The sequence below is a fragment of the Nicotiana attenuata genome, chromosome 9, assembly GCF_001879085.1.
Source record: "Nicotiana attenuata strain UT chromosome 9, NIATTr2, whole genome shotgun sequence".
Lineage (NCBI taxonomy): Eukaryota > Viridiplantae > Streptophyta > Magnoliopsida > Solanales > Solanaceae > Nicotiana > Nicotiana attenuata.
The window spans coordinates 22,576,782-22,591,407 of record NC_031997.1 but is presented as its reverse complement, the minus strand read 5'-3'; the positions used below and the strand labels follow the sequence as shown (position 1 = coordinate 22,591,407).

The following is a 14,626-nucleotide window of genomic DNA, read 5'->3' as shown; positions in this document are numbered from 1 at the left end:
CTTACAGTAAAACTACAATATCATCTGTACAAAATTAATATGAAAATACAGAATTTCAATGTTTCTACAAATTATCTACAAAATTTCTACAAACTGTTCATAACAGAATTTATCTTTATTTTCATGCATGCTCGTCTGGAACACTAAAGTTACTTGATATGCCAACATCTCCCGTTATAGAGGAATACAACTTATCTATAATTTTCACACATTATTTTCACCCAGTTAAATACAACTACAATAACATAAAACTTACATACAAATTTTGTACAAAATTTATACAATATGTCTTTTGTATATTTTGTATCTGATTTTTACATAGTAAAAATGAATTTCATACAACTAATTATATATTATACAACTTATCTACAATTTTTCTACAATTTCTGCAATATAATGTATGTCATGTCTTCTTCTTCTTCTTCTTCTTCGAGTTTCAATCTGAAATTCAGCCAAAATCAAGTCTAATCTTCACCAAAACCCCTCAAAATTGAGATATAAACTCCAAACCATATTCCCAATTATTTGCAACAACACCCAATCCAAACAAATAATAATTTTTGAAAACCCAAATTCGAATTCAAAGCTCGAAGCTTTTTAATGGCTGTCAATGGTGGAATTGCTGCTCTCTTTTTCTTTCCTCTTATATTACTGAAATTTGGGATTGAGAGATAGAGAGAGACGTAGAGAGAATTCTCAATTCTTTGCAACAACATCCAATCCAAATAAACAATGTCTTTTGAAAATCCAAATTCGAATTCAAAGCTTCAAAGCTTTTTAATGGTTGTCAATGATGGAGGGGTTACAGATTTTTGCTGGTTTTAGAAGAGGAAATCGTGGGTGTGGTTTGATACGTGAGTGAGGTGGTGGGATTTGGAGAGAGAAACTTGGGGGAGTGAGAATATACGGTTGAGTAAAATTAGGAGACTAATTAATACCATTAAAATCCTAAAATGGTACATAAATGGTAATTAGGTATATAGAAGGTAATTATATTAAAAGTTAAGCATGCAGGGTAATATAATTTACTATATGGCATAGGAATGTAAAAATTCCCTCTTAATTTCATTCATATGTTATTTACCTTATTAGTGAAATGGTTTTTTTTCTTTTGAAAATTTACATTTGTTTATCACTCCTAACAACTATTGGCAAGAATTTAGCCAGAGATTAGGTTTAGTAATTAAAGCCTAAAAAATAGCAATGGATAGCCAAATCCTACCTAAAGAACAAAAAAAAAAGAGAATTTTAATATTCAACTCCTAATTTCACGCTCCCTCTTCCAGAATTTAAATTGGTCCATTCGCCACATATTCAATTTTGAGTTCAGACGATTTCGTGGCAATATACTCATGTATATCACAGTAATACTTGTAACGGACACTACCTACGGCATGTGTATATTATGATGTATATGATATATATCAGTGTATATCATAGACAGATTTTCATGCATATGCTGATGCAACAGAGAATTGGCTCAGCTTGCGTGACTTGTAAATGCAGCTTTAAGAGTTGTACCTAGCCGTTAGAAGAAAGTTATAGGCAGGTAAATTATAAGATATTTAGTGGACAGTTTAGTCCCTAAGTTCTTAAGGCAAGTTCGATTATATGTAATTAGGTCCCTAGATTTTATTTCGTTGGTCACTTATAGTCCATGTCAGAGGTGGTTATAGGGCTTTGTCTTGTAGTGAATAGTAGTACCTATATGTAATGGTCTAGAAGCTGCAGAAGGGATATTGAATATACTCTACTTAATTTTTACCCTAATTTTCTCTTAGCTTCTTTTTTTTTCTTCTCTTCATTGTTGCATTGCCACTGCTTGCATCAGTGGTATCAGAGCAGCGAGTGGGCTCTGTGATAACCATGGCTAGGGAATCTACTGATGTCATGGAGATGTACACAAGATGGCTGCAGATCTATCTAGCTTCACAACTCGCCAAGATCAGCTTGAAGCTTTTCAAGTGCAGACTTGCAAGAGCCATGAAGAAGCTGTCAATGACTTGAGAGAGGTGCTCGATGAGGTTATTCATGGTAGCAGGAGACCTGAACGAGGCAAGGAATTAGATCCACGAGGAGGTGAGTTGTATTCCCCTAGTGATCTTCCTCTTAGTATAGGGGATATGACAACCTCTAACTCCATGGGAGGAGCTTGTTCAGCTTCTTCGAGTGTTTCCCTTCCTGGTGGTGCTTCAACATCAAACCTTGTGGCTCCTACTCGAAATGCTACCATGGGGTCTAGTTGGACCTCTTCTGGACCTGTGAATCAAGTTCAGATGAACCCTAGCTCACAGAATCCTAACACTGCCATAAGAACCCATCCTCCTATGGTAGGCATACAAGGACCTGCAGGTTCCTACTCTCCTCAACCTAGAACTCAATCAGCTCCACCTTTTCTTCCATCTGAAACCCACAGAAATCATTATACCCAGCCTTACCAATATGCTAACACCCCTAATCGAGTGCAGTACCCTTACAACTCGTATAATCAGCCATCACATTACCCTTTAGCCTACCAAATACCCAATACTCATGTAACCCCACCCATATACCACCAAGTTCCTTATGAGCCAAATCCTAATCTACAATAGAATACACCCAGAAACAACCCTTGGCAAGCTGCCCTTCACCCACCAAATACTCCCCTGCCAACTCTTCCCTTCACTAAATATGCCAAGGTTGAGTTCCCTAGGTTCAATGGAGAGGACTTGAGGACTTGGTTGTATAAAGTGGACCAGTTCTTCTCTGAGGAAGATATGACTATACAGCAGAAACTGAAGTTAGTATCTATGCATTTTGAGGGTGATGCCCTACAGTGGCATTTTGGATACATGAGAAGTAGGGGCCAGATGCCTCTTCCTACATGGGATGAGTACATTTGGGCATTGTATGATAGCTTTGGAGCAGAATACACAGACCCTATGACTGAGATAATGAATATTAAACATACAGGAACTGTGAAAGAATATCAGCAAGCTTTTAATAGTGTTATGACAAGGTTGGACATATCAACTGGACATGCCATTAGCATCTTCCTCAACAACCTTAAACCAGAGTTGAGCAGTGCTGTGAGAGTGGGGAACCCAAGCTCACTAACTCAGGCCTATTACTTAGCCAGATTACAGGAAGCTAATTTTGCAGCTCAAAGCAAGGCCATTAGGAGCTTAAGCTCAGGGTCCTCTATGAGTAGAGGATCAGGTGGATTTCACTCCCCTAACTGGCAAAAAGAGGGCTCTCCAGGGTTCAAAAGAACCCCTGTAGCCAGAATGGATAACAACAGAAGGAGGAGATTGACTCCTGCAGAAATGGATGAGAAAAGGGCAAGGGGCTTATGCTTCTTTTGTGATGAGAAGTTTACCCCTGGCCACAAATGCAAGGCAAAAAGACACATATATTCCTTGGAGCTGGGGCCTATAGAGGAAGTAGAAAAGAGAAGGAACCAGATAAAGAAGAGGTCTTAGAAGCAGAAGGAGTTCCTGAAGAAGTAATAGAGGAGGTATCCTTACAAGCCCTTAATGGCACACCAGGCTATCAGACATTGAGGCATAGAGGGTTCACTGAGCAAAAACCATTAGAGATCTTCATTGACTATGGATCTACCCACAACTTCATTGATGAAGATACAACATAAAGGCTAGGGTGCAAAATTACCAAGATAAAGCCACAGTTGGTCCAAGTAGCTAATGGTAGAGAGGTTCCTACAGAGAAACTATGTAAAGGGTTTCAATGGCTCATGCAAGGTGCAGTATTTCAAGGGGACTTCCTGGTTTTTCCTATTGGCAGCAGTGACATTGTGTTAGGCATCCAGTGGCTGTACCCCTTAGATGACATCAAGTTTAACTTCAAGAAGTTGATAATGGAATTTGAACATGAGGGCGGATTGTTGACACTACAAGGAATTCAACCTACATTCAAGGATGTTCAATTCAAGGCTTTGGAGAAGATTGATAGAAAAGAGTCAAGGTTCTTCATGGTAAAGGTTAGAGGAACCAAGGAAGAAGAGGCAAGTGAATCAGAGTTGGAAGGCAGCTAGGTCCCAATGCCAATTAAGGAGGTTCTGAAACAATATGAACTGGTGTTTGGGGAACCAACTCAACTGCCCCTTTTTAGAGGTGTGTTTGATCATCACATACCTCTATTGGAGGGTACCTCCCCAACCAATGCTAGACATTATAGATACTCCCCTGTACAGAAGGATGTCATAGCAAAATTGGTACAGGAAATGTTAGAACAAGGGATAATACAACACAGTTCCAGCCCTTATGCCTCACCTGTGGTCTTAGTGGGAAAAAAAGATGGAACATGGAGGATGTGTGTGGACTATAGGGCCTTGAACAAAATGAATGTCAAGGACAAGTTTCCTATTCCTATTATTGAGGAATTGTTGGATGAGTTAGGGGGTTCTCAGGTATATTCTAAAATAGACCTCAGGGCAGGTACCACCAAATTAGAATGGCACCTGAGGATGTAGCCAAGACTGCCTTTAGAACACACTCTGGGCACTATGAATATCTGGTTATGCCTTTTGGGCTAACCAATGCTCCTTCAAGCTTCCAAGGGCTAATGAATCATATCTTCCAAGCACATTTGAGGAAGTTCATTTTGGTATTTTTTGATGACATTTTGATTTACAGCAACAATTTGGAGGAACATGTACAGCATCTCAAGATTGCCTTTGAATTATTGGTACAACATCATTTGTTAGCAAAGAAGAGCAAGTGTGTGTTTGAGGCAGAAAGAGTGGAGTACTTGGGCCACTATATATCTTCACAAGGGGTCTCCACTGATCCTAAGAAGATAGAGGCTGTGAAGGATTGGCCTGAACCAAAGAATGTGTCCCAGCTTAGAGGATTTTTGGGATTGGTAGGGTACTACAGGAGGTTTATACAAGGATATGGGGTCATTAGCAAACCTCTTACTGATCTCCTCAGGAAAGATGGGTTCAACTGGACCAAAAAGGTAGAAGAGGCCTTTGATAAGCTTAAATTGGTCCTAACTACATCACCTGTGCTAGCCTTGCCTAACTTCTCTTTGACATTTGTAGTTGAAACTGATGCCTGTAATGTTGGTATTGGAGTTGTATTAATGCAACAAGGCCAGCCCATTGCCTACCTAAGTAAAGGTCTAGCTATTCAGCACCAGTGGTCCCAATACTTGACAGTGAAGCCCTTCATTGTTAAAACAGATCAAAATGCTATTAAGTTCTTGTTGGAGCAAAAGTTGCACACAGGCAATCAGTTGAAATGGATAACTAAATTGATGCAGTATGACTTTGAGATTCAGTACAAAAAGGGGAAGGAAAACAAGGTTGCAGATGCACTCTCCAGACTACCCTTAGTGGAACTATCAGCCATTGCACTCTCAACTGTGAGAACCGATCTGTTGGAAGCCATTATGAGGAGCTGGGAGTTAGATGAGGAATTAAAGTCAACAATCCAGGCTCTCAAGGATGGGGGGTCTCAGGATAAAGGGTATACCTTCATACATGGTCAGCTTAGGAAGCATGGCAAGTTGGTGGTAGGACCTGACCTACCATTGAGGAAAGAGATCTTACATTTGTGGCACAGTTCCACACTTGGAGGACACTCAGGTATGGACAACACTTACAGGAGGGTGTCTTCTCTATTCTATTGGAAAGGAATGAAGGAAGAAATTCAGGAACTTGTAAGGGGTTGTGATGCCTGCCAAAGACACAAATATGATAATGCCCCTTACCCAGTGTTATTACAGCCCTTGAAAATACCTGTTGCAGCATGGAGCAGCATAAGCATGGACTTCATAGAGAGGTTGCCTAAGTCTCAAGGGAAATCAGTTATTTGGGTAGTAGTGGATAGACTCACAAAGTCTGCTCATTTCATAGGTTTATCTCATCCTTATTCTGCTAAGGAGCTAGCTAAAATTTTCATGGATCAAGTTTATAAGCTACATGGATTGCCAGAAGACATTGTCAGTGATAGGGATCCTATCTTTACAAGCAAGTTATGGCAGGAATTGTTTGCCATGCTAGGAGTAAGCCTCAACACATCCACAGATTACCATCCCCAAACAGATGGTCAGACTGAGGTAGTTAACAGGTGTGTAGAGACTTACTTGAGGTGTTTCTGCTCAGATTCTCAAAAGGATTGGATGCACTATCTTGGGGCAGCTGAATGGTGGTACAATACCACCTTCCATTCTGCCATTCAATGTACCCCCTATGAAGTTTTGTATGGTCAACCCCCACCCCTGCACTTACCTTATGCTGCTGGAGATTCAAGTGTGGAGGAAGTGGATAGGAGCTTGCTCACTAGGGAGTTCAAGGTGCAGCTTCTCAAATACCATCTCAAGAGGGCTTAGCAGAGGATGGAAATTCAAGCAAATAAACACAGGTCAGATAGGCAGTTCAAGGAGGGAGATTGGATATATGTCAAGATTCAGCCCTATAGACAGGTTACCATGTCAGGAGGACAATTCTCTAAGCTTGCAGCTAAATACCATGGGCCCTATCAGGTACTACAAAAGATAGGGAGTGTTGCTTATAAGCTCTCTCTTCCCTCTCAACTACTGTTGCATCCAACTTTTCATGTGTCCCAACTCAAGAAATGCTACGAGCTACCACAAACAACATCACACCCTCCTATAGTCGAATTGCCAAGCCCCTACTGCCCTGAGCCACAGAAGATTTTAGAGAGGCGTATGATCCAAAAGGGAAATAAGGCAGTAGCCCAGGTTCTAGTTCAATGGGATCAAATGCCACCAGATCGAGCTACTTGGGAGGACTACTCAGCTTTGAAGACTCGTTTCCCACACTTCCTTCCTTGAGGACAAGGAAGTTTTTAAGGGAGGGGAACTGATGAAAAAGAGAATTGGCTCAGCTTGCGCGACTTGTAAATGCAGCTTTAAGAGTAGTACCTAGCCGTTAGAAGTTAGTTATAGGCAGGTAAATTATAAGATATTTAGTGGACAGTTTAGTCCCTATAAGTTCTTAAGGCAAGTTCGATTATATGTAATTAGGTCCCTAGATTTTATTTCGTTGGTCACTTATAGTCCATGTCAGAGGCGGTTATAGGACTTTGTCTTGTAGTGAATAGTAGTACCTATATGTAATGGTCTAGAAGCTGCAGAAGGGATATCGAATATACTCTACTTAATTTTTACCCTAATTTTCTCTTAGTTTCTTTTTTTTTCTTCTCTTCATTGTTGCATTGCCACTGCTTGCATCATATGCAAAGATATATATGAGATACATGGATATAAAAGATAATATACACTGATATAAATGTGAATACATACTGATACACATGAAGATATACACAAATCAGACAACACCAAAGCTTCTCCAAATAAGCTCAAATCTCATATTCTAAAGGTGTTTTCAAGCTATTGCAACGTCACCTGTTCGATTTAGCAACACTTTTTGGATTTCAAATTTTAACCTCTCAGCCTTCAAACTTCAATAATGGAGTTTTTAAACTTTTGAAGTTCCTCTTCGTTAATGATATATGCCTTTTGTACGAGTAGGGGTGCTTCTTGTAGCCCTGTAATTTGAGAGAGAGAGAGAGAGAGAGTGAAGCAAATTGGGGAGGAGGATACGTTTCTTTCTCCTTGGTTATAGGTTTTTTTTTTTGGGTTGGGTGGGGGGGGGGGGGAGGGGGTCGTGATTCCAAAGAAAGCAGCCCAAGGATGACTTACTATATTCAAATGAGTTTATATCCCCTATCTCTATAAATATGAAGGAATTATTCCTTTTTTTTCTCACTTATAATAGTGGAATCAATGGCGCAAAGTAAAAAAATAATGCAGACTATTATTAAACCAATCCAATAAATTCGCTCATTTTATAAGAAACTAATCTTTGGTACAGTATAGATTATGCCATTTGTTATTATAGTTTAATAGGAAAAATAATTCAAAAACTAACTAATTAAATTCTCTGTAATAGAAACGGGGTAATATTTCTCGGGCGAAAAATTCTTTTTTGAAATGGGAAGAGTATATTTTAGAGATTTTCCAGCGCAAGTACAATTTCTTGATTTTTTATCCACAAGTTTGTCTAATGGCCATAATGTGGCGGAATTGAAAAGCATAAGTCAGCATCAAGTTATTATGTGTATAACTTTCGACGCAGAGTGAAAATTTATATGTAAAAATTTATTAAAATTGCAAAAATAGTAGATATGAATCCATAACTTCAAAAATATAATGTGTTTAATACTAAAATTAAGATGAATCCATAAAGTTTAAATTCTGGCACAACTATTTCTTGAAAGTCTTCAGATTTGAACAGCTTAAACCATAGCCTCTTCTGTCTGTGACTAGTCAAATAATGGCACAATTGATTAGCAAGAGTTGGTTACCTACACAACTAACTACAGCTACCTAATTGCTATGTAAATTGTGACAACAATAGTTTTAATGTCAATCTCTCATTTGAACTCTTGCTTTTTTTATTGGTCACCGATTTTTAAAACATCTTTTTTCGACTCTTCCCTCCTCTATATTCCTATATATAAAAAAAGCACAACTTTTCTTCTTCTACCAAGATTGTGTGATCAAACTTACTTCAATCAGAAACAATTTTCTCTACATTTCAATGGCAAATCTAGGGAGCAGAATGGGTTTGTTCGCGATTGTCTTCACAATGATCTGGGCAGGAGTTGTTGCTCAATCGAGCGATGACTGCACGAATGTGTTGATCAGCATGTCACCTTGCTTGAACTATATTACTGGCAACTCCTCTGTGCCATCTTCAGGTTGCTGCACGCAGCTTAGCACGGTGGTTAAGAACAAACCGGAATGCTTGTGCCAGGTCCTCAGTGGTGGTGCCTCTAACTTGGGGTTAAACATTAACCAGACTCAGGCTTTGGCACTTCCTACTGCTTGCAAAGTTCAGACTCCGCCTCTTAGCCAGTGCAATGGTAAGAAGCAAAATTCATTCTAAAATCTCACATAAAACTTCCTAGGGATTATCCTTTATGAACTTAGAGTTTTCACATCACTTTATAGGTTAGATTCAAATCGAGTCTAGTCACAATATATCAATTGATCAATCGCCTAAGCTTCAATTAATGCTAGATTATTAGGATCTTTGTTTATTTCATTTATACGATTTATTTATTTTTATATATGGGGTTCGACCAAAAGTAGTGGGCGTGCTGCAGAAACTTGGCTGCATACCTTCATCACCTCTGTGTGGTATATAGACGGTAAATATTTATCTGCACCCCATGTTTATACCAAATCAAGAAATTTAACCTTAGCAGTTACAATCTAAAGTGAGGATACACGTTGTAACAATAATTAAGTGATAAATGCATAAATGAAATACAGATGTCTTGCATTTGCCGGTTTGATATAAATATCAAGTTGCAATAAGTGGAAAAAATAGACTGCATGCTTTAGAGAAATTCAAGAGGCTCTCAGCCTACTTATACTTTGGGATTTGGATTCTTCACTGACATCAGTTATTTGGAACAGCTGATTCACCAAATAGCTCTCCTGCTGGAACACCAACTACTCCAGGTTCAAATTCTGGTATTTTTATTTTTCAGAAAGATCAAGTTTGCATTTTACAAAATGCATAACTTAACACTATCTCAAATGTGTGACAGGACGCGGATCTAACGCAGTACCATCCCAAGATGGTTCCAATGATGCAACTTCGACTAAGATGGCAGCTCCTCTTTTCTTCTTCCTTCTCTTCATTGCTTCCTATGCTTCAACATTCACCCTGGCCTGAGATTTCAGCTCAGACTTTCATTGAATATAGAATTGAGACATTGGAATTGCTCTGTTGAATGTGCTTATTTTACTTATTGATTTTCAATTAGCTCTTCTATTTTAGTTCATATCTGTATTCATTTTGTTACTGGGATTTTATTAGTCATCGAATTTCTTATTCTTAGTTACCTATTTTTTTCTTGGATTGTGTTGACATTATACAATTTTGTATTGTATTTCGGTACGCATTAGTTGAATTTTCAATTTGGGAGATTGATCTATAAATTACCTAACCTCAGAACATAAGCATGCGCCTGAACTGGGTAGCCAGAAAACAATGCCCAAAGAAACAAAAACTGAATAATAAAAAGAAAATAAAGATGCATGTGTCAACCGATCAACTTGCTCAGCCATTGAACACATTGACAATACAACCAATCTTTTATACTTCTAGTTCGCTAATACAATTAGGTAGTTAGCAATAAATAATTTTTTGTGACCTAGCCTATTACATAAAGTAGGTAACTTGAGGATCAGTGGATAAAAGACTAAACATAACAATATCTCTTGGTCTCCCCTTAAGAAGATAATACTTTCTCAAAACACCTTCCTTTGTAAAACCAGCCTTTTCCAACACCCTCTGTGATCCTGGATTTTCAACATCCACCACAGCTTCAAGCCTCTACAAATGTGGCCACTCGAATGAATATAGCGGCGGTCGCCATCTTCACCGCCTTTGTGGCAATACCTTTGATGATAACTTATATCCAATTTCACCCCTGCACCTATCACTTCCATCAAATGGTGATACAGAAATTGAACCAATTGGCTTGCCATTTAAGCAAATTGCTCGGAACCATGGATCTCGTATAATAACATCAGTAATGTATCTCATCGCGTCTTCTTTGCATTTGAATGTGAAACCAGAACAGAACTTATTAACGTTTTCATCCGCAGACCATTCCATAAAATCATCAACATCTCTGAGGTCCAATAGGCGGAGACTTACGTCTGAATAATCCTCTGTAGCAGCATCATCTTTGTCACTCAACTTCAACTTCTCAATTTTCATTGGCAAGTCTTCACGGGATGAACCAGATTCCATTGCCTCGAGATAAAATTTCTACTTAAGCATAAAACAGTCAAGTTTCTTGGTTTAATAGGTAACAGATTATAATATAGCTCTAGAGGTCAAGTGAAACATGAACAAGCTGGCCCTTTATATAATTCAAAAAGTGAAGAATAAAGAGTATTTCAGGAAATTTCTTAGGTCTACTAACCGGAGTCAACTAGGTAATTTACAGTTTTTATGACTTGGTCACTAAGGAATGGAACTATTACTGGTCGTATGCGGACAAAAAGCAGTGAGCATAGACTTTCTTAGCCGCCTCACTTAACAATAGTTACAATTCTGTCCAGCTTTTCTTGGTGAATTCATCATTAATTAGGATGCTGTTTTCGGTTCAAATCTTACACAGCCCCCTCCAAAATCTGAAAACAAAGTTACAAGTGTTATAAAATAATACTACTCGTTCACTCCCAATTTATGTTATTAAGTAATACTTTTTCATTTTTAATCAGTTCCAAAAAAAAAAAATGACACGTTTCTACATTTAGTAACGATTTAATTTTAACTTCTTATTTTACCCTTAATAAGATGATTTATAGTCAAACAAATTTTTATGTCTTATTATAGACCATAAGTTTTAAAAGTCTTTATTGTTTTTAAAAATTCGTGTCAAGTCAAATACCCCCACGTAGATATCGAGAGAGTAAGGTAGAGATTCTTATTATCAAGGTAATACAATTGGGGTAAGGAGTCTCCTATTTGTAGGAAAAGAAACTCCTTTCCCAACGACAAGGGTGCTAACGTTTTGGACAAGAGTTCAAGCTATCATATAATTTCTTTTCTTAAAAACTTTTCTTGGCTAGACCTAACTACACGGACATCCATAAATAATATTATTCATAACAAGAAAGGTAGGATCAAACTTAAATATATTTAGAGCGCTACACAATATAAAAGAAAAACATTATTTTATTAGATCCAACCACATTAGTCTCTAGCATGTGGAAATTCTAAGTCAAGATCAAGTCTCCTAGAGAACATCCAGCCATATTTATAGTTTTCCACATTATGACCGACATTTACAAAAGAGCAGTGAGTCATACTCGTCTACAGGATCGTATGCCTTCTGATATGGTCAAAAACTTACCCAACTAGACTTAAAAATCCATTAACAGAGTCAACAGAGGAAATCACAGCAAGAACAAGTTCTAGAAATGGACTCTCAACAATACCTCTCAGGTTATTCAAACTTTCTGATGCTGATGATCTTTTGGTAAGGCTGGAAGTTACCAATTAATTAAAGATTTTCTAATGTATTACATGAAGTAAGTGACTTGTGGATCAGTGGATAAAAGACTAAACATAACAATGTCTCTTGATTTCCCTTTAAGAAGATAATACTTCCTCAAAACACCTTTTATAAAACCAGTCTTCTCCAACACCCTCTCTGATCCTGGATCATCAACATTTATCACAACTGCAAGTCTCTCTGATACTATAATTCAGATTCAAGCTCTCCTCTGCACCTATTACTTCCGTGAACGGTGATACAAAAATAAAACCAACTGGCTTGCCACTTAAAGCAAATTGCTCGGAACTACGGATGTGATATAACAACATCAGCAATGTATCTCATCACGTCTTCTTTGAGTGTGAAAGTGTCATGAGAATAGAACTTATTAACGTTGTCATCTGCAAAGCATTCCATTATTATCATCAACATCTGTGAGGTCCAACAGTGTCTGAACAATCATCTACAACAGCATATTCATATATGGTCACTCAACTTCTCCATTTTCACTGACAACTTTTCATTATGATGAGTAAGATCGCAAGATTAATCAGATTCCACAGCCTCAAAATGAGAATTTTACTGAAGCAGTAAACACCCAATGTTTCTTGGTTTTACAGGTTAAATATTACTATAGTTTTAGAGAAGTGAAACATGACCAAGCTGGCCCTTTATATAAGTCTATCATGAAGATAAAGGTCTCAAGGAAATTACTACCCCTTTACTGTTCTTATAACTCGTCACCAAAGAATCAAACTATCTCCCAGATCATTTGCAAACAACAGAAAAGAGCAGCAACTTTCTTAGCCACCTCACTTGACTCTTGGAGAATTCATCATAAGTACTAAATTAATTAGTATGTTGCTTTCAGTTCAAAATCTATTACATTCCAAATATTCCATGATGTTCGAAAACTCTTAAACTTTATCTTAAATGGTCTTCAAATAGTGCATGTTTGAAATCTAACAAAATCTTTACGCCGTCCACTTCAAGAAATGAAAACAAATATTTTTTGGAGGGAATTTCTCTGTGAGCCATTTTACTTTCGTGCTTTTAAGTGAATTAAGAGTATCTAACACACCTCTTAATCATATCCAAGTAGTAGAAAGTATCAATAGTGTGCAGTCTCTGTACATGATTATGAGCTGAAATACTGAACAATAGAAAGCTAGAAAGCACAAGGATAAAGGAACAAACCATTAGAAATGAAAGTACGACATGGTGCTGCTAGTATCACCAAGTTGAAGTAGAAGTTCTCTCCTTTTAGCTTAGTAACAAGCTAGAATAAGTATTTAGGGTGCTCGACACTATATACATACACATTATTTCATTATATCCAGCCATATTCTAGTCTCTAACATGGGAAATTTATGAAGATCAGGTTACCTAGAGCATCCGGCCATATCTGTACTTTCCACATGATCACAATGATATTTACAGAAGAGTAGTGGCTCATACTTGCCACAAGATCACATGCCTTCTGATATGGTCAAGAACTTACTCAACTACGACTTACAAATACAATAAGAGAGTCAATAAAAGATCATATCTAAAGCCAGAAATCCTGATGACCTCTTGTATAGCATAGCGACGATAAAGTAAATCATAACCTAAGATGGAACACAATCATCTCGAAAGAAGCTGCATCAAAATATATCCAAGAAGCTGGCTATTCCATTGGTGCAGAATACAGGGTACAAGGAATTGTTCCTAGGCTACAAAGATGGCTATTCCAACTCTGTTGGATGATTTTCCCTATTTGGTGATGCTGGAAGTTACAAACTAGTTAAAGATTTTCTAACCTACTACATAAAGTAAGAGACTTGTGGATAGTCATAGAAGACCAAACATAACAGTATCTCTTGGTTTCCTGTCAAGATAATACTTCCTCGAAACACCTTCCTTTGTAAAACCAGCCTTCTCCAACACCATCTATCATCCTAAATTATCAACATCCACCACAGCTTCCAATCTCTCCAAGCATGGCCACTTGAATATGGTGGCAGCCGCCATATTCACCGCCTTGGTTGCTATCCCTTTGACCCAATACTTCCAGCCCATACCCATGTGGTATAGCAACATCAGCAACGTATCTCATCATGTCTTCTTTGGATGTGAAAGTATCACAAGATCAGAAGTATTTAACATTTTCATCAGGCAAACCATTCCATAAAATCATCAACATCAATTAGCTCCAACATCCAGACTTATGTCTGAATAATCATCAGCTGCAGCATCTTCTTTGTCGCTCCACCTAAATTCTCCTCCATTTTCACTAATAACTTCATTATGATGAGCATGATGACAGGCTGAATTTACTGACACCCAAGTTTTCTTGGTTTTATAGGTTATAGATTATAATTTTAGAGAAGTGAAACATGACCAAGTTGGCCCTTCTGTATAATTCAACATGTAGAATAAAGAATCTTCCAGGAACTACTTTGCGTTCAGTTAAAAATCTTATAAATTCCAATCCAACCATGATGTTTTAAAATTATTACTAGTACATTAAAAGTTCTTTAAATAGTTCATTCTTTGAAATGTAACCTCCCCCCCCGCCCACACAC

At 37.8% G+C, this 14,626-nt stretch overlaps 2 protein-coding genes and 1 pseudogene across 4 annotated transcripts in view; 1 reads left to right on the top strand and 2 right to left on the bottom strand.

Moving 5' to 3' along the window:
- On the top strand, window positions 8,441-9,915 carry LOC109232761 (non-specific lipid-transfer protein-like protein At2g13820). Of its 2 annotated transcripts, none has more exons than XM_019398493.1 (3): window positions 8,441-8,897; window positions 9,457-9,513; window positions 9,591-9,915. In XM_019398493.1, the coding sequence occupies exons 1-3, from the start codon at window positions 8,573-8,575 to the stop codon at window positions 9,716-9,718; spliced, it is 510 nt and encodes a 169-aa protein (XP_019254038.1). In that variant the 5' UTR covers window positions 8,441-8,572; the 3' UTR covers window positions 9,719-9,915. The 2 variants fall into 2 exon arrangements, with proteins under 2 accessions (XP_019254038.1, XP_019254039.1); XM_019398494.1 differs by having other exon boundaries at window positions 8,445-8,897; window positions 9,457-9,501.
- Window positions 10,083-10,949, bottom strand: LOC109232760 (annotated as a pseudogene).
- LOC109232152 overlaps window positions 11,912-14,626 on the bottom strand; it is a 5,706-nt gene continuing 2,991 nt past the window's right edge. Inside the window, exon 3 of one of the 2 annotated variants that reach the window (XR_002068892.1) lies at window positions 11,912-12,522. The gene's annotated coding sequence lies outside the window, so the exon portion shown is untranslated. The remainder of the gene's footprint in view (window positions 12,523-14,626) is intronic. The other variant, XR_002068891.1, reaches the window with a different exon arrangement.

What these genes read in the sequence shown, in the direction of transcription:
- LOC109232761 (XM_019398493.1), top strand. Translation starts at nt 8,573, where the DNA reads ATGGCAAATCTAGGGAGCAGAATGGGTTTGTTCGCGATTGTCTTCACA. An exon ending in GCCTCTTAGCCAGTGCAATG is followed by an intron (nt 8,898 to 9,456) that starts GTAAGAAGCAAA and finishes TATTTGGAACAG; the next exon opens with CTGATTCACCAAATAGCTCT. An exon ending in TACTCCAGGTTCAAATTCTG is followed by an intron (nt 9,514 to 9,590) that starts GTATTTTTATTT and finishes AATGTGTGACAG; the next exon opens with GACGCGGATCTAACGCAGTA.